General features: G+C 33.6%; 2 protein-coding genes across 2 annotated transcripts in view; one reads left to right on the top strand and one right to left on the bottom strand.

Moving 5' to 3' along the window:
- DOCK2 (dedicator of cytokinesis 2) overlaps positions 1 to 16,738 on the top strand; it is a 158,304-nt gene that overhangs the window by 52,707 nt on the left and 88,859 nt on the right. Inside the window, exons 26-27 of the mRNA XM_031598014.2 lie at positions 1,864 to 2,006; positions 5,602 to 5,697. Of these exons, the coding sequence (XP_031453874.2) occupies positions 1,864 to 2,006; positions 5,602 to 5,697 (239 nt within the window). The remainder of the gene's footprint in view (positions 1 to 1,863; positions 2,007 to 5,601; positions 5,698 to 16,738) is intronic.
- The window catches only part of INSYN2B (inhibitory synaptic factor family member 2B), a 31,608-nt gene continuing 23,056 nt past the window's right edge, over positions 8,187 to 16,738 (bottom strand). Inside the window, exons 3-4 of the mRNA XM_031598015.2 lie at positions 16,337 to 16,411; positions 8,187 to 12,297 (exon numbers count right to left, since the gene is read on the bottom strand). Coding sequence (XP_031453875.2) covers positions 12,111 to 12,297; positions 16,337 to 16,411 — 262 coding nt within the window. The 3' untranslated portion in view covers positions 8,187 to 12,110. The remainder of the gene's footprint in view (positions 12,298 to 16,336; positions 16,412 to 16,738) is intronic.

Here is a 16,738-nt window from a genome sequence, read left to right as displayed (position 1 = left end):
ATGAGATCCATTGCTTTTTATTCATGTCATGCCATTATCAATAGTAGAGAGAGTTTCTTAGGAAAGAAATGAATCTGCCCCTAAGACACAATTAAATCCTGCTGGCTTATATGGCTAGGAGCTGTTAATTGAAATAAAAATAATCTGCAGTGATAACCTCTCTTGTTTCATCTACGGAACTCAGGAATTAATAATCTTCCAATTTTTTCTCACCCTTTAATTTCTTTCCCTCTTCCCCTCCTGTTACTGAGGCTCTTATAATGAGGATTCTGTGTCCCTGGCTTGATTTTAAATCTCACTGTATGAACTTCTGTTGTGGCTTACACTGTGTTTGTCAGCATATTACAGTACTGAATATCTGGGTATAGATTTTTAAAATAATACTTAAATGAATGAAAGTCACGTTTTTGTTCATGCTTATTGAAATCAAGAAGTTTTCTATTTATGTGGTTTTGATAGAAAATAGTAACCAATTGATACTGTATATTTTTCTATAATGCTGTATAATCAATGAAAATTATATAAAGGAATATTATATAATTTAATAATATTAAGATGTTATAATAATGAAATAAGCAAGAGAGTTAGGCACAGCGAGACAAAGAGAATAAATAGGAGGCTTACCCATGTCATGGGCTCACTCAGGAAACTCTAGTGGAGTGGATATTTGCAAGAGAGAGAGATCCTTCCCCACTCGTAGTCAGCTCTTAAATGGGTGCAGGAGAGGTGCAGCCAGGCTCCACCCCTTCCTGCAGCACAGGTGAATTGCTTTCACCTGTGCTCCCAGGGCTGACTCACTGCTCGCCTCAGGTGACTAATCAGAGGTTCAGGCCGTGACTCAGCAGTTCCCATACAAATGCTTACAACAGGTAGACTGTTTTAAGTAATAAGAATTTAATCAAGTTATGGGAGTAAGAACTTTAGCTGTCTAGCAGTTACTAGAATGTTTTTTTTTTTAATTGAATATGTTGCTGGAAATGCATTTTATTCTGAAGTGGAAACTTTCAGTCTGCATTTAGCTCTGCTTTTATCTCAGGTTTTTTTTCATAAATATATGAAGTTTTTGAAGTATTTGTTCAGAATTATTCACTCTGTCGCCTTCTAGTCTGTTTAATTGCATAACATACAAATAAGGTGCTACTTAAATCACTTCACAGTATGTCAATACATTTGAAAAAAAGAATCTTTCTTACCTTTTGTTCCTCAATAGTCAGCGCCTTCTCTAAAGTTATTTAAAATTTGTGCATTCTTTCCCCTTAGCCAATAAGGATCTCTGCCTCAATATATGGAAGACTACAGTGCAATTAGTTTGTCATCTTCTTTACATTTAATCAAGAACAAATGTATGCACATTTCTTGCTCTTTGTAGCCATGAAAATCCTTTCATAAGAATCTTTTTGCTATCTGTGCTATCTGCGTTTTTGTATGTGTTCTTAGAAGTCATGCTTCAAAATGATGCATACAGAATAATTCTGTTATTTTGCTTCTTATTTTCTGAAATGATAATTTTAAAATTATTTTTATTCATTAAAATCATGTCACTACTTAAAAATAGAGTATTTCTAGTTCCTTTATGTAGAAATTGAGTCATTTGCGGTTAGTTGTTCGGGACTACTTAAGCAGTGTTCAGTATTCAGCTGAAGCAATTTATATTGATCAAAGAATTGTTTTTTTATATATAAGAAACATTGCTAACTTGGAAAAAATATCACACAAATTTAAGAGTAACCCTGAGATACTGTTCCACATCGCAATTGATTGTTGATGTTAAAGGGTATTTGTTTCACTGGTTGGAGGAAGATCTATTTGCAAGCAGTGTTTGATTTATATTTGCTCTTAAGACACTTTTATTTTTTCTTTCAGAATGCAGGGACATTCTGCTTCCTGTCATTACTAAAGAACTGAAGGAATTACTGGAACAGAAAGATGATCAGCAGGTCCAAGAGAAGAAGTACTGTGTTGAATTACTCAATAGCATCCTGGAGGTTCTGAGCTGTCAAGACCCTGTAAGTATTGATGATGATGTAGGTGGCTCACATCTGCAGTAAGGCTGAGCTGATCAAGTGGTAAATTATTGATGCAGATGAATCTAATTTAAATTTTTAATACAAGTTAGTGTCAAATTGAACTATTTTCCTATTTTTCACAAACTTAATTTAGAGCAGTTGATGTATTAAAGGTGAAATGCTGAAATCTATGCTGTCTCTTTTCTTTCCAAATTTTATATTCCTTAGGTAGCCAGCAGTTGTAAATCACCATAGTATGATTAGAAGCAGAAGCAGAAGATTTTATCCTAGCAGAGCTTCTGTCTAGTTTGGGCTGGTAAAGTTCCATGGTGTAACTCCTGAAATGAATTGGAGTGTTATTATAAGTACTTGGAATAATTTTCAAATTTCATGTTGTTTCCTTTTATAAAAAATCTTGTTGTTCCTGAAAAGAAATGTTTTTCAGTGCACAAATATTGCAACTTTTTCTTTCTGCTTTCAGCACTGTGTATATAGAACATTACTCTTTACTATACTTCATTTTGAGACTGTCATTTTTCACTTGGGCTCTTGTAATTTGGAGCACTGTAGAAATTGTGGTTTGAGCGATTGCTTTCCTTATTTGAGAGAATATCCAGTTGATTTTTCAGTCCTTCATCCTTTAATGAGTAGAAAGTTATACAATAAAGTTTCACGATCAGTTGAGGAGCTTTTCTGAGAACAGCTCATTATTGCATTAGCCAAACTGTAGTTCCTCCCATGAACAGGTGCTTATTTTAGTCTGGGCTTTATATTTCTTCAAACTTTGAAGGCTCTGGATAAAGGCAAGTTTTCATTTTATTCCAGCTTTCACTATGGGTCATTACATACTTTTTCTAGTAATGAAATCATTGCAGTGTGGTGGGTGATTTCTTAATTTTTTTTAGTGAGTTCATAACTGAAAAGTCCTATCTGTTTGCACAGGCAATCTCCCTGGTGATCCTTTAATGTATATTATGAGCTATAGATTAATACTTGTTGTATGTGCACCACATACATTATTTTCAACCTTGCGGTTACTGTCCATTGTAAAAGCTGCTCCTGGAAGTTTGAGTCTGTAGCTCACATTTCTGTGAGTGAACAAGAATCACTGCACTCAGAACAATTTGAAGAAATCAAAGTCTTGCAGCTTGGTATGCATGTATGTAGTCCAGTGCAGTCTGAAGAAGTTTGTAGTTTGTATATTGTTTAATCCTAAAGTAGGAATTGAGATATCCTGAATGATGTAGAAATGCGATGGACTGTTTTAATGCATGTGCTAATATGTCTCTGAAAATTTGAAGACTTAGTGGAAAATAACTTTTAAATACTTGAGCATATGTTTTTTCCTTCTCCCAGGGAAGGTAAGTTATGCACTGCTTGTGAACTCAGAATTGAATTCATCTTTAATGATGCAGTTATGGTTAATTTTGAAACCATTATAGAACAGTCTGAACTGTTATTTACAATTGAGTAAATGCATGTACCAAAACATGGATAAAGCGATTGTAGATTATAAGATCCTTTGTTTTTGGATCAAAGCTAAAAAACAACAAAAGCAAACTAATAAACAAGTGAATTCCCTGTGACAAAGGGAAGTGTGAAAGTGTGCTAAGTGCTGCTACGTAGTTGACTGTTTGGGGCTGTTTATTCTTCTGTATAAGTTTTGGGTACTCTAAATACATTTAGAAATATAAGAAATGTTATTTCTTCCTTCCAGATTTCAACTCTGCTGAACTGAATTAGAAATATCTTTAAGCAGTTCTTGTCTTGCTGTTGCTCTGCCAGTTTTCTAGTTTTCATATGCAGTTAATAACCCATACAGAAAGTATAACTGGTTCTGTATGCTGCTCTGGTTTACAGAGACTGAAGTGTTTATGTAACCATTTCATGAGATTCTCCAAAAAAAATAATCTGGTAACTTAAAGGTACTTTTTTTTTCTTTTTCAAATGACAAAGGAAATTTCTATTTGTAGTGAAGTGTGTGGTTAAGATGGAACTATATAATAGGCTGTTAGACATGGGCTTGTGATACTGTGCAGGATTAATGTTTCAACAAATGTACTGTGTTTATTGTTCAAGAAAAAAAAATACTGCACCGTTTAAAAAGTAAATTACAATTGAGGCTAGGAGCAAAGAATGACAAAGGCATGGATACCTCATGAATACAGCAGGAAAATATCTCACATGATTTCTAGTAGTTTCTAAATACCTTGTATGTTTTTCTTGAGGCATGGAAAATTAAACTGAACTTATTTTTATAGAGAATAAACATGTCAAGCAATTAAACAAGACTGAAATTTGATAAAACTGTTGGTACAGTTCTTGGAACCATGGCATGTACTCAAGCCCCAGTAATTTAATGAAAGCTACTGAATTGGGTTGGAAATAAGTTTAGAGGTCTCCAGGAAATGAGATTGAGAGTATCCTTAAGAATTCCATGAAATAAGGCATTTTAGAAAAATGCTTAACAACTCCATGTAGAGATGAAGAAATAATAATAATTTTAAAAGCAGACCCAGTAGAAACTGTAGAGTTGCTCAAAGGGTTGCTCATTAGTACATCCAAGCGTCTCTGTATTGTCTTGACTTCTTCAAGCAATTATAATAATTAATTAATTCTAAACGTATTTAAATTTAAAGCTGTATTTTTTTCATGAAAGGATGACTGTGATTCAAATGAGACATTTTACAACTCTGCACTTTTTTAATACTGGAAGTATCATAAGATAATATAATTAATGCAAACATATTGCAAAAGAGGCCAAATCATAGAATATTTGTTGCAGCACAGTAAGTAACAGTTCCAGCTGACTTGCCAGTTTTGATCTCTACATTTAGCTGCAGGAACAGAATTCTAACCAAGAAATTATTTAAGTGTTGTTGTTGTCACAGGGTAATATTTTCTGGGTGAAAAGGAAGTATTCTTTGCAATTGATATGCTCTGAACTGTAGTGTTTTTGGTATCTGCAGGTAATCACCATTTTTAGTTTGTGAGGTTTTTCGCCCTGGCAGAATAGGTAGGCAAAGCTATCTGTCACTTGATTCAAGTTGGTGAATAGTTGGCAAAACATGGTACTGACCTGTAGTAGTGGGTCTCTAGTGTAGTAGCAGCTGAGTTGACCAGTACTTTGGCAATGGGGACCTCTTTTTGTATCCTCACAAAGCAGTGAAGTGAAATGAAGTTAACTTTTTCCATTAGCAATTATATACTTTGTGAGTGCAAGATGAGATTATTCTTGAGGATTTAAACAATACTGAGGGCCAGTGACAGATGTGAAGAGTATCACTGTTCATTTCAATCACCTGTTGCCAGGATTTTGCTATTAAGCTATAAACAACTCATTGGGAAAACACACAAGTTCCTTGATGAGAGATGGAAAGTGACTATTTCAAACAAAGTAAGGTTTGTAATGGATAGGGCTAAAACTGAATTGCACCATTTGAAATAAATATTCCACTGAAATTACTGGAACAAGAACAGTTAGTATTGTTCTTTCCACGGTGTAGTTGAATAATTGTCAACATGGAAATAATTGGCCTCGTGTTTTACAAGAGATATGAATTTAACTGGAAAACTACTTTTTTGTTGTTTTCAGGCATCAACTTATCACCATATTCAAGAAATAATGGTACAGTTATTACGCACAGTGAACAAAACTGTTATTACAATGAGACGAGACGATTCCTTAATTGTGAGTAATATTTTAATGTGTTTTCAATATTTTGAAGACTATTTAATAATTATCCCGTGAAAATGCAAATACAATGTTTGCAGAGACCTTATTTGTGGACTTTTTGAGATCTGAAATGAAAGATCTAAAAGCTTTGCTCTCTTTTTGATTCAACTGTTCAACTTTACTGTCTTCCAGATTTTAGTTGAGCACTGACAGGTGAGTTTAGAGCTTTAAAAAAACAAACAAATCAAAGCCAAAAACCTCTATGTCTAAAGTTAATTTCTTTCCTATATAAACAGTTCAATTGGATGTCCATTTCTTCCTGTTGATACCTAATGCAGACAGGAAAAATGTGTGGAGATGTGCTCAAACAGAGCAGTTGCATGAGTTTTTTGCGGGTATTCTGTGGCTTAAAAGTTATATTCAAGGACAAATTCTACAACTTACTTAGATATAGGTTCATACATCATAAGTAATTGTCTTGACTTAGACTACTGAGAGTGCAAGCCAGTTGTGTTCTGCAGAAACTCTGGAACTTGTCCTTCAGATTGTGCACTGAAGAGAAGATATGTATTATAACTTAATCTTAGAGAATTGCATTATTCTGCAAAATCATCAACAGCATTTACTTGATTGTTTCAGCCTTAAGAGGTGTGTTGCATGTCTTTGGAAGAGTTCTGTATTTTTGTGATCTGGAAAACCAAAATAGCAGTTTTTGAGCCATTAAGAGTGTAATTTTCTCTTAATAATCAGCCTCCTTGTAGCTGAGTTCTTCAGGGATATTTGCCAATGGTTGCTTGAAATACTCAAGTATTACATCTGCAAGTTTCAGAAATCTTATTATCTGTGCATCAGAATTCTGTTCTGCTGTGTTTGCAGCTCTCTAATGTGTCTGTGTAGTCATAACAGGAGGAAGCTCTGAATGAGAAGACAATGAACCTGTCAGTTTTCTAGTGTTTGAAAATGTTTTCTGTATTTACAAAGAAAACATCATTAGAGTTTTACGGATGACATAAGCAATCTACTAAGAAATATTTATGCATACCATGAATAGTAAATGCAGAAGCAAAATAAAATTGTTTTGATTCTACAAAAAAATATCATAATACTTAGTAAACACAAAGAAACAAGCTGCTTACAGTATACTAACATATTTTAGGGTTTTTTTTGACGTCTTATGTAATTTGTTTAGGCATGAGGATGTCTGAATGGTAATAATGCTCATCATCACCTATATGTATGTGTGTATCACGTTATAGAGGTTTCTCAGAGCAAAAATGAAGGGTTTTTTAGACCTGAGGCAAGACCTCATAAGGGGATAATCTTTTATATATATTATTCTTTTTTTGTGAAGAACAAATTAATCTCTGCAGTCAGAAATGAAGCACAAGTGAAAACAAGCTCATTTTATGTTCTGCATACTGCCTTTAGTTCAGTCACTTACTTTGAAGATTAGCTTTAATGGGCACAACTTGATAGGGCAAAACTCTTGATAGGACAGAACTTCTTTAAAGCCTAAATGATCAATCTTTCAGAAACGAAGCAGATAGGAAGTGTGCAGAATGCTTAGGTGAGCTCAAGTAGCTAAAAGTGGGACGCAGAACAGCTGCAGTTGGACAAGGTTTACACTTTGCAAGACCTGTAATTCTTTGCAAGTTAAAATGTTTGCAGCTGTTGAGCCTGCTAAAATTTATTTGTCTTCTGTCAGAAATGAGGAGGTTTTTGTAATCTTCTAGATTGTTAACAGAGAGGGAGCTATGGATTTTTGGCTTAGAACTTCTAGCTTTGATCTTTGCTTGCTACAACACCATTTGAACCACGGGGAAGGCTCTTCCTTGTGCACAGCGGGTAACAACATGCTGTGAGCTTTGTTCATGTAATTACTGGAAAGGGTCAGACTAAGAAGGACATGATCTCTTCAGGAGAAGTTGGCAGTAATGGGTAAGTAATTGAGCTCTCTGCAGCTACTGCAGGGAAGACACTTACATGGCACTGAAGGCTTTGTTTTGAAATTTTGGCAGTTAAAGGCTATAATGGTGTCTTGCTTTGTTTCCACTAGTTAAAATATGAAAAAGAAACAAACAAAAAAGTCTCCTTACTGATTATCACTGAAGTGCTCTTAAGCTTGTAATAAGGAAGGACAAGTTTATTTTGTGAGATTAACTCTTTATTCTGTACTGGAATCTTGATGTGAATCTTGACTTTTACTTAAAGGACACAGTGGTGCAATGAAGTACCACTGATGTAATTAAAGAAGCAAAATATAGAGAAGCATGTAGAATAGGGAAGTACTTAATTCTGTATCAGCTTGCTTATAGAAACAAAAACATTGTTTTTGTGTTGCTTGTAGATTCCTGGTAGACATTTTAAAAGTCACTGTTGGTAGTCCAAAGTTTATCTTGATCACATTGTTAGTTTAAACAAAGGTCAAGAGGGTTTAATTGTTAGCAAGAAAAGTTTGACAATATTAGTATAAAATACTGTACAAATCAAGACTTTGCTTTAAAAAAAAAAAAAAAAAAAAAAAATCAGTCAGATTTATATTTATTACTTTTCCACCATGGACATGAGTAAAAGTAAAGTTTCTGGATGTAAACAACCAACATTTCAACGGAAATTCCCAAGATAAAAAAAAACCAAACAAACAACAAAACAAACAAAAACCCCGCAGTGCTTTAATAACCCAAACTACTCTATCAGGAGATCATGACCATAAAAAACATTTTATGAGCTGACACGTTTAGAAAAAACGATATATTAAAATTAGTCTGGTTGAAGTCTCTTTTTTGTTTAGTTTTCAGATTCAGACATTTTCTCTACCTAGAAAAACTGCAAAGTGATTTTGTGAAAGAACCATTTATTCATTTCCCATTTATTTTCTCTTTCCAAAGAACAACTGTTCACTTCTTTTGAAATCAAAATATTGTTTATTATTTATCAACTCCTGAAACCTAAGAAAAAGATTTTATTTCAAAAGATGGCACCCAATTTAAGGAACATAAAGATTTACAAAACATACATTTGGTGATATGTTTCATTAGAAAGATATTCTGACTCTAAAATAGCATAATTACTAGGTATTGTGACTTTTTCAGAAGAACTACAGTATATGAATCTACAAAAAGCCCTGCATGACCTGACAATATATGACAGAAAGCAATCATTACTCCTCTCATACAGTTGGAATTTTTAAGGAAAGTTAGGTTAAATCCATAAAATAGCAATTTGAACTAAAGCAGTTCTGGAATATATGTGCTGTACAGTATTTTATAAATTGCACATTGTTGTTGTCAATTAAATATGTCTTCAGAGAAACCTTAAGTATTTTGTACGCAAGTGTTATCAGTTAGCTGTGGTTGTTTTTTTTTTTTTAATTTATTTATTCTGATTTTTAACATTTAATTCCTACTCTGGGTGATGGTTTCAGGCATTACACAATAAACTATTAAGTCAGGAAAATTCTCTTAGCCATTATTTGCTTATCTATCCTTTCCCGTTGCTTTTCCAATCCTGTCATCATCCTGTGCTGATGTCTTCTCACTATTACTGTTTAATTTACCCAGTAGTTTGTTTGCTCCAATGTTGTTTTTAAAATTTTCTGTGCTAAGTCTGTTGTGTGATATGCTGTGGAGAAAACTCACTATAATAACTTCTTGCCTTTGGTGTATGTGGTTTTATTGTGAAACTGTGATGCTTAATCTTTTGTACTAATAATTTATTTCTGGTGTACTTTTCTTCATTTTAAGTTAAATTGTTGTGGGTCAGAACTTCTGGAAGCCGGATGAGTTCTATCCACACACATTTCTAGAACGTGTTTGGCTAGGAAGTTCCTTAAGTGGCTACTCCTGCCTCACGTAGCACATGGTTTCTTACCTTATCTGCATTCTTATGTTATACTTTGTGTTCATTTATTTAGTTATTAAAATAATCTTTCTTGACAACTCTGGGACAACTGAGCATTATGAAGGACGGTGCTTTAGGTGAACTCTTGATTTCATATTTTCTTTCCATGTAAATAGATGTCTTAAAGGAAGTGACTTTGAAAGCACTGCATAGAGGTAGTCTGAAAGACACGTTCATATTTTTAAGTTGCAGCATTGAGAGCTGAGAGCCAGTTGGCATTGGTAGCTTAAGTGCTTCTCTGCTTCCTGCTGTGCGTGATGCTACAAGGAGATTTTCATGTTCATGTATACATAAAGCGTATTTTTTTTTATTGAGGGAGAAACAAATAACCGAGTAAGAAATATGGAAAGACTGATTTTTGACTGGGAGATTAATGATAAAAATTGTCTGTAGTTCTTAATTTCATCAAAATAAGACACTAAAATATTAAAAAAAAAAAAAAACAACCAGAAACCATTTGAATTAGTATATTTCATTTTTTAGAATTATTCATGTCTGTTCAAGTCATAAGAAAGAATTTAGTGTCCTTCTTCTTTGAATGGTCTTTTTTAAAGTAAATAGCATATTTGTGTTCTTGTGCAGTTTTACTTACTCCAGGAATTGATTGGTGTGATGTGGCAAATGAAAATGTTGTGATCGGTTTAAATTCAATAATTTGTCTTTATTGAAGGGATACATGCAAAAACAAAATCAGACATTAAAATGAGCCTTGTTGTACTTGTTATTTAAGAAAAAGGACAAAAAGATGACTTTCAGGTCATAATAGCAGGTCATTGAAAATCAACTTAGGACAAGAAAAAACTCACTGGTTTTGCTGGTATTGCTTTTATTGGTATTGCTTATTATTGTACCTTTGTCCCCCAAAGATATTCATCTTAAAATATTTTAATACACAAGAAACCTTTGCACACTAATAGATCCTTCAGTGTATCAATTACAGTAATGCAAAATAGGAATGCTGTTGGAATGTCAACATAAGCAGTATGTGTAGATGGGTGTGATAAAATTACATACTCTTATCTAATAAATTCTGGTACCTACTATCCACAAACCATTATTGACAAACTTTTCTGGCTCGCTAAAGGCATACATTTTGCTAGTAACATTTCATGTACAGCTTTCCCTTCAAAAGGCTTTAAAGTAATGACAATTCTGTGTCTGTCAACTCCATACTGACTGTACTGAACATAATTTTTAAAACTGTTGTTCTTTAGTATCATGATAAATTAAGCCATGGGACATAGCATCACTGTAAATGAAGACTGGTTTTTATAATCTTTGGTCTTTTCTATGCATAATTGTTTTTAAGGTGTTCTCAAAAGTCTGGTTAACCTTAAGCACTGGAGAAACACAGAAGTGTACAAAAAGAGTAGACATTTTTAACTAATATTATATGATAACTATTATATGATTAACTAATAGTATATGATAAAAGAAAAAGGATCTAGAGGTAAATCTGTTGAAAACCCTGGCATCATTTGAACTGTTTAACCAGAGTTTAAGAAAAATTCTGCAGAACAGACAAATTTTTTTAATATAACTTACCTATGGTGTATTTAATAGGCCTTAAAAAAGTCATTTACCCTCCTAAAGCAAAAAAAAAAAAAAAAAAACAGCCCTCAGCCCTGAGACTGTTTTGATTTAGCAATACAGATATTAAATGCATACAGATACAAAGGGGAAGAATTAGGTGAGTGTTTTAGCAGTACAGAAGCAAAAGTGGCTATTCCTCTTTATTCATCAGGGTAAGGTGCATGTAATGAGTACAAGTCAGCATTCAGTCAGACGTTCTTTTCATTGTGGAGATGGACAAATGCTGGAAAATGCTGCTCTTGGGTGTTATGAATTCTCCATCATTGGAGATGCTTAAAACTATAGTAGACCTAACTGGACCTTATTTAGGAAGGAATTTTTTTTTTTTTTTTTTTTTTTTTTTGGAATTTTAAGATAGTTAACAAGAAGTCTATTAAATAACAGACTTTGAAATAATTCCTTTCCAAATTGAACTGACATAAGAACAGAATAAAACTTGAACCTGAAATTCTTCATTATGGTTAAATTGTAGATGACAACGATCAATATATTTCACTGGAGATGTGAAATAATTGTAATTATCTCCTCTGAGGAGATTCCCCTGAACTTATTCTTGATTATGCAGTCTGTTTAAAGATCAGTGAAGTTCTTTTTCTTTAGTTCATGTTGCTTAAGAATGAAGTCTGCAGGTTTGACTACCCTTGTTTTTTTTTTTTTTTGGAAACTTGAACAAAAATGTCTTTACAAAGAATGTGAGGATCACCGCAAAAAAAAAAAGAAGAAAACTTAAATTTCTTTTTCAGAAACAGTCTCTTCATGTCTCTTTATTCAGTGATATAATTTAAATCAATTCTTCTGATTTAATACTCAATTAAATATTCTTTAGTTTAGTGATTTCATAATAGTGTATTCTCAGTTCTGTGCTTCCAAACCTCTTTTTGCTCTACTGTCTTTTGAAATACAAAAATTTTTTCAGTTTAAGATCTGTAAGGAAGTCAAATCCACCAGAAGCATTTTTTTTTCACCTTTTTTGTTTTCTTTCTCAACTCCTTTTTCTCGGGAAGTGGATGATCAAACGATGGCTTCTGAGGCGAAACTGAAGCTGGATTTTGCTCTGCATGATCCAGACTTTTCAAAATCTGTTGAAATCTTCCTTCTTGTTGTCTGAAGTCATATTCTACGCTAGAAAAATGAAGAGATGTGAGCTAATAAGTGAATAATTCCCTTTTTAAAAGCTTACTTCATTAGAACAGATTTTCTTCATTAGAACTTGTTTACTTTGAGGGTGATGGAAAAGTGGAACACGCTGCCCAAAGAAGTTGCGGTTTCCTTCTCTGGAAATAATCAAAACCCTTCTGGACACTTTCCTCTGCAACCTGGGCCTGTGTTAGCAGGGGGGTAGGGCTCGATGATCTCCAGAAGTCCCTTCCAACCTCTATGATTCTGTGGTTCTGTTATGTGGCATTCAATATGAGAAGCTGGCTAAAATGCAGAGTATTTTGCTGCCTTGATTATAACATCATTTATTAATATTTTCTGAAGAAATCCTCTTTCTTTACATGAGATAAGAACTCCAATATTGTAGATATTTCAGTGCATTTTATTAAATGTTCAGATTTTGATTCTGTTACCTAACTCAATCATGTATCTGTCATGAATTCAAAACATTCACATCTTAAATGTGAGAAGTTCATCTCCAGTAAGGACAGAAATATGTATGAAATAACATAAATACATAAGTCTTTGAGATATGTGGTATGAATTACCGAGGAAATAGGAAGTAGAACTCTATTCACAATGTCTGTATGGAAGCCCATAACTATTATTGATGTAAAATGAGAGTCAAAATGATAAGAGCAAGTATATGCACAGAAAGAAAAGTAAGGCTCAAAGGAATCAACGTGGAAAAGAGGATTTTGATGCAACCAGTATAATTAAACAAACAAACCAACAAAAAAGGAGTCAGCACTCTGTGCTTTTTCTTGATTATCTCCACATTTTATAGGAAGGGGAATGAGATTTGTATCAGCTCTACTTGCAGTATAGATTTTTGCTGGAGGAGTGGAAAGCAAGAAGATACTGACCTTTTTATTTTTCATAATACAAGCATTTTTGGAGGAAAAATATATTTTCAGATGCATCTGTTCAATTTTATCAGCTTTGGGCTAAAACACAGTACTATTCAGTAGTCACAAGTCAAGAACACCAGAGAAGGAAATACTATTTTATTTAAAAAAAAAAAAAAAAAAAGGAAAGCCTCTGTTCCTTTTTCCTTCCCTGCTTCAAGGTTTCAGATTTGTATTTTGGAGAAACTGTCTCTAGAGATCAATTCAGTCTCTATTTAATAACTTTCCTTGATTTTTGAGGTAACTGCTTGTTTTCAGTCCCACCTGTGTTTATTATAATAAAAACATTAGTGTGATGTGATCTAGATTGGAAGTCCCAAGTTACTTCACCTAACCCTGTTGATTAGGTACTAAAGGTAAACTTACAGTTTGGTCTAAATTTGCTTCTGCTGTAAGACTGAAAAGTTCTTCATTCCTTCAGTAACTTGTGTAATCAACTCTTTAACAGATACAGATAAGTATACTGACTGCCTCAGGCTGTGTATGATAAGGAAGATTCAGTGACACTAACACATCATTCTGCTGTGTTTGAATCACTACTGACTTAGGCTGTTGAAGAGCAGGAGAAGAGAGCACAAGATGAAACATTTAGTTCTATATTCAAAGACAACAGTCATGCTGCAAATAGAAAAAATACATACATGGATTTTTTTTAGACTACACAAAACCCATTATATGGATTTGTTTAGAATTAACCTGATAAACACAAATACTTCCTTCAGAATGTAATGAACATCAAATATTAGTTACTCAGAAATTGTTTTTGTTACTGCTTCTTATGAGACGTTTCTATAAGAATGGGAATTATTAAATTTCCTTCTGTTTTAATGTTTTCTCTCTTAAAACCAGTAATTCTTCAAAGCAGGATCTGTGTTCTTGCTTGTGTTCTACTAAGTGTTGTTCTATAAGCCTCCAGGCAATCTTAGCATTAAGAAGTACCTACTAAACCAAAAGACACTTCCATGTTTAACTGTTTCTTCTGTTTTTTACTTCATATATTTGTGCTTCTTACTCAAGACCTTTCCTGTACTGCAACTGTGTAAACTGAAAAGGCAGCATAAGAAGCATAGTTTATTCTCCTGCAGAGAGAAGGTATCCCGTGGTAAAGGGTTATTTCTATATTCTACAGAATTTCTATGCAATGTGTGTTCTTGCAGAACCCAACAAAAAGTTGTATCTTCTGTCAGCTCAGGGGGTGTTCAGAGGCACTGACTGAATAAAGGAAGTCTTTATTGTTCCTTTTTATACAGACCAGCTCCATATTGTTGGATAATGCGTGTAACTTCCTGGAATATGGTGTAGATATGCGTGTATGGTGGAGAACACTGGAAATTTTTATCCCAGAAAAGTTGTGGTATTTAATTTGTGAAATGTCAAGTACTTTGAGAAAAGCAAATATTGAACTTATTATCAAAGGTTTAAGGCTTCAACACACAAGTGAACTGTATTTTGAGCAATAATTTCCAATGCCGTGTCCAATTCTGACTTTATGGAACAAGCATATTAAACTCTTTAATAAATAAAGCTTTTAATACATTTGGTTTATGCAGAAAATGTGGTGTGAAAAACACATTAACGTGGGTATAATTTACTGCTTATATCCATAAAAAAACTTTAAAGCATAGTGCTTACAAGGTGGCAGAAGCTAAAGCCTGCAATACTCTTTGAAATAGACAGAATACCCTTTGTTTTTCTAAATGAAAACAAGCAAGTATGTAAAACCACTGGAACACAGGAATATCTTTGAAGAGAAAGAAATGCTGGGAGATCTTTCAAATCAAGTTTGCTTATTAATTACATTGTGTCTTGTATAATTTCAACTCTTGATCTTCATAATAAGTTTCTGGCATGTTCTTCCACTATTTTCTCTTTTTTTTAATGAATTTTTAAAACATCACAACATGCCATAATATGATGTGTGTATCAAAGCTTTTTTTCATTATGAAGGAAATAAAAGTAAAATTGGCATGTATTTTCAGTAATCTGCCACTGTTTCATTAGCTGATCAGCTGCCACATGCTTTAAAATGCTCCTTAAACAACAAAAATAAATGCAAAATACAGGATTAAAATAGTGGCATTGTAATTTCTCCACTAAATTTGATTTGAATACATACTTGTTATCTTTTCATTTGAGGTCTAAAAAATACTATGGTAAATTTTGACTATACACATATTTTACTTTTCATTCTCTTAAGTCTACAAAATAGGTCAGTGCTGGGAGGAGTCTGGAATGGTGAAATGTGGGCTCCCAGTCTGATTCTGCTGCAATTGTTCAGAATTCTTTGAAGAGTCCATGCAATATTATGGAATCAAATAACTTATGATTTGTATTCTGACTTATAATAGAGCTTGCATTGACTGGATAGTGTATTTACCAATTGATTGAGGTCCTAGAAAATCCATTGCTGAGAGGATCAGCTACTTGTGCAGTATTACAGAGACTTTGTACTTCCTCACTTTTTGCTAATGGGCAGAAAACCAAAGACTCTGTGTTAATATGAATGTAACACTTGGAATTGGTATTGTTTCCAGAACACAGTACTACCAAGTTCATCAGAGTACAAATTCATGCTTTAACTTTATGGTAAAGTAATTTAGACTCAAAGTACTCTGTCTCAAAATAATAATAAATAAGCCTTTGCTGAACTAAGAAGGAGGACGTGTTCACTGTTCTGCGTTACACACAGACAAGAACTGGTATAATGGTATTTGGAGAATGTTGTGCTTATGTTTTCCAAGACCCAAATTTATGACAGAAATTTTATCTCAAAAAATCTAACACACACATGGAATTTCATAATCAGAAACAGCTTCAAAGGTTTTCAAAGCACAATAATAATAGTAATGCTGTGAAACCTTGATGGAAGTTTCTGTTTGAATTTCCAAAAGTACAGTATCCTCTTCTGATAACACCAGTGCTAATTGTTCTATACCTGGGGAGAAAAGAAGCAACAAAAGTTCCTTACATATTCCCTTTTCTTTTTTAAAAAACAGGATTAATGATAACAGACCTTTTACAGCTGTGAGCTGGACACTGTATTGTACATTTGTGAGAGATATACAGTCAATAGAAAATTGTGCAAGGCATGGTACCTGTAAATTATACATGCGGTGTTCTGACACGTGCTGCAGTTGTTGAGGTCTTGACCAGTGTGGTAGAAGTTGCGCCTGTAACAAACAGTTGTTCATGTAATGTGTATTTGTAAGTACACTGACATACTTCTATGATCAAATATTTCCAGGCAGTAAGAAATCTTCAAGCATTCTTTCAAAATAGTTTTTTTCCTTTTTTTTTTTCTTGTAAGAAAATTTTGACATACGTGATTGTCACCAGTCAGTCATATTCTGCTAAGTTTTTGAACAGCCACACAAACCTGTTCTACCCACACGAAAATATGTGCAAACACCTGGGTTTCGTCAAGTGGGTAAGTCATTGTCGTGGTCCATACTGTTATGTGCAATTGGACCTGCACAAATATCTCAGGGCAGCCTTTT

The sequence above is a fragment of the Phasianus colchicus genome, chromosome 15, assembly GCF_987193195.1.
Source record: "Phasianus colchicus chromosome 15, bPhaCol1.hap1.1, whole genome shotgun sequence".
NCBI classification, from domain to species: domain Eukaryota; kingdom Metazoa; phylum Chordata; class Aves; order Galliformes; family Phasianidae; genus Phasianus; species Phasianus colchicus.
Note: the sequence above shows the minus strand (reverse complement) of the source record. Positions and strands in the feature narration are given on the sequence as shown.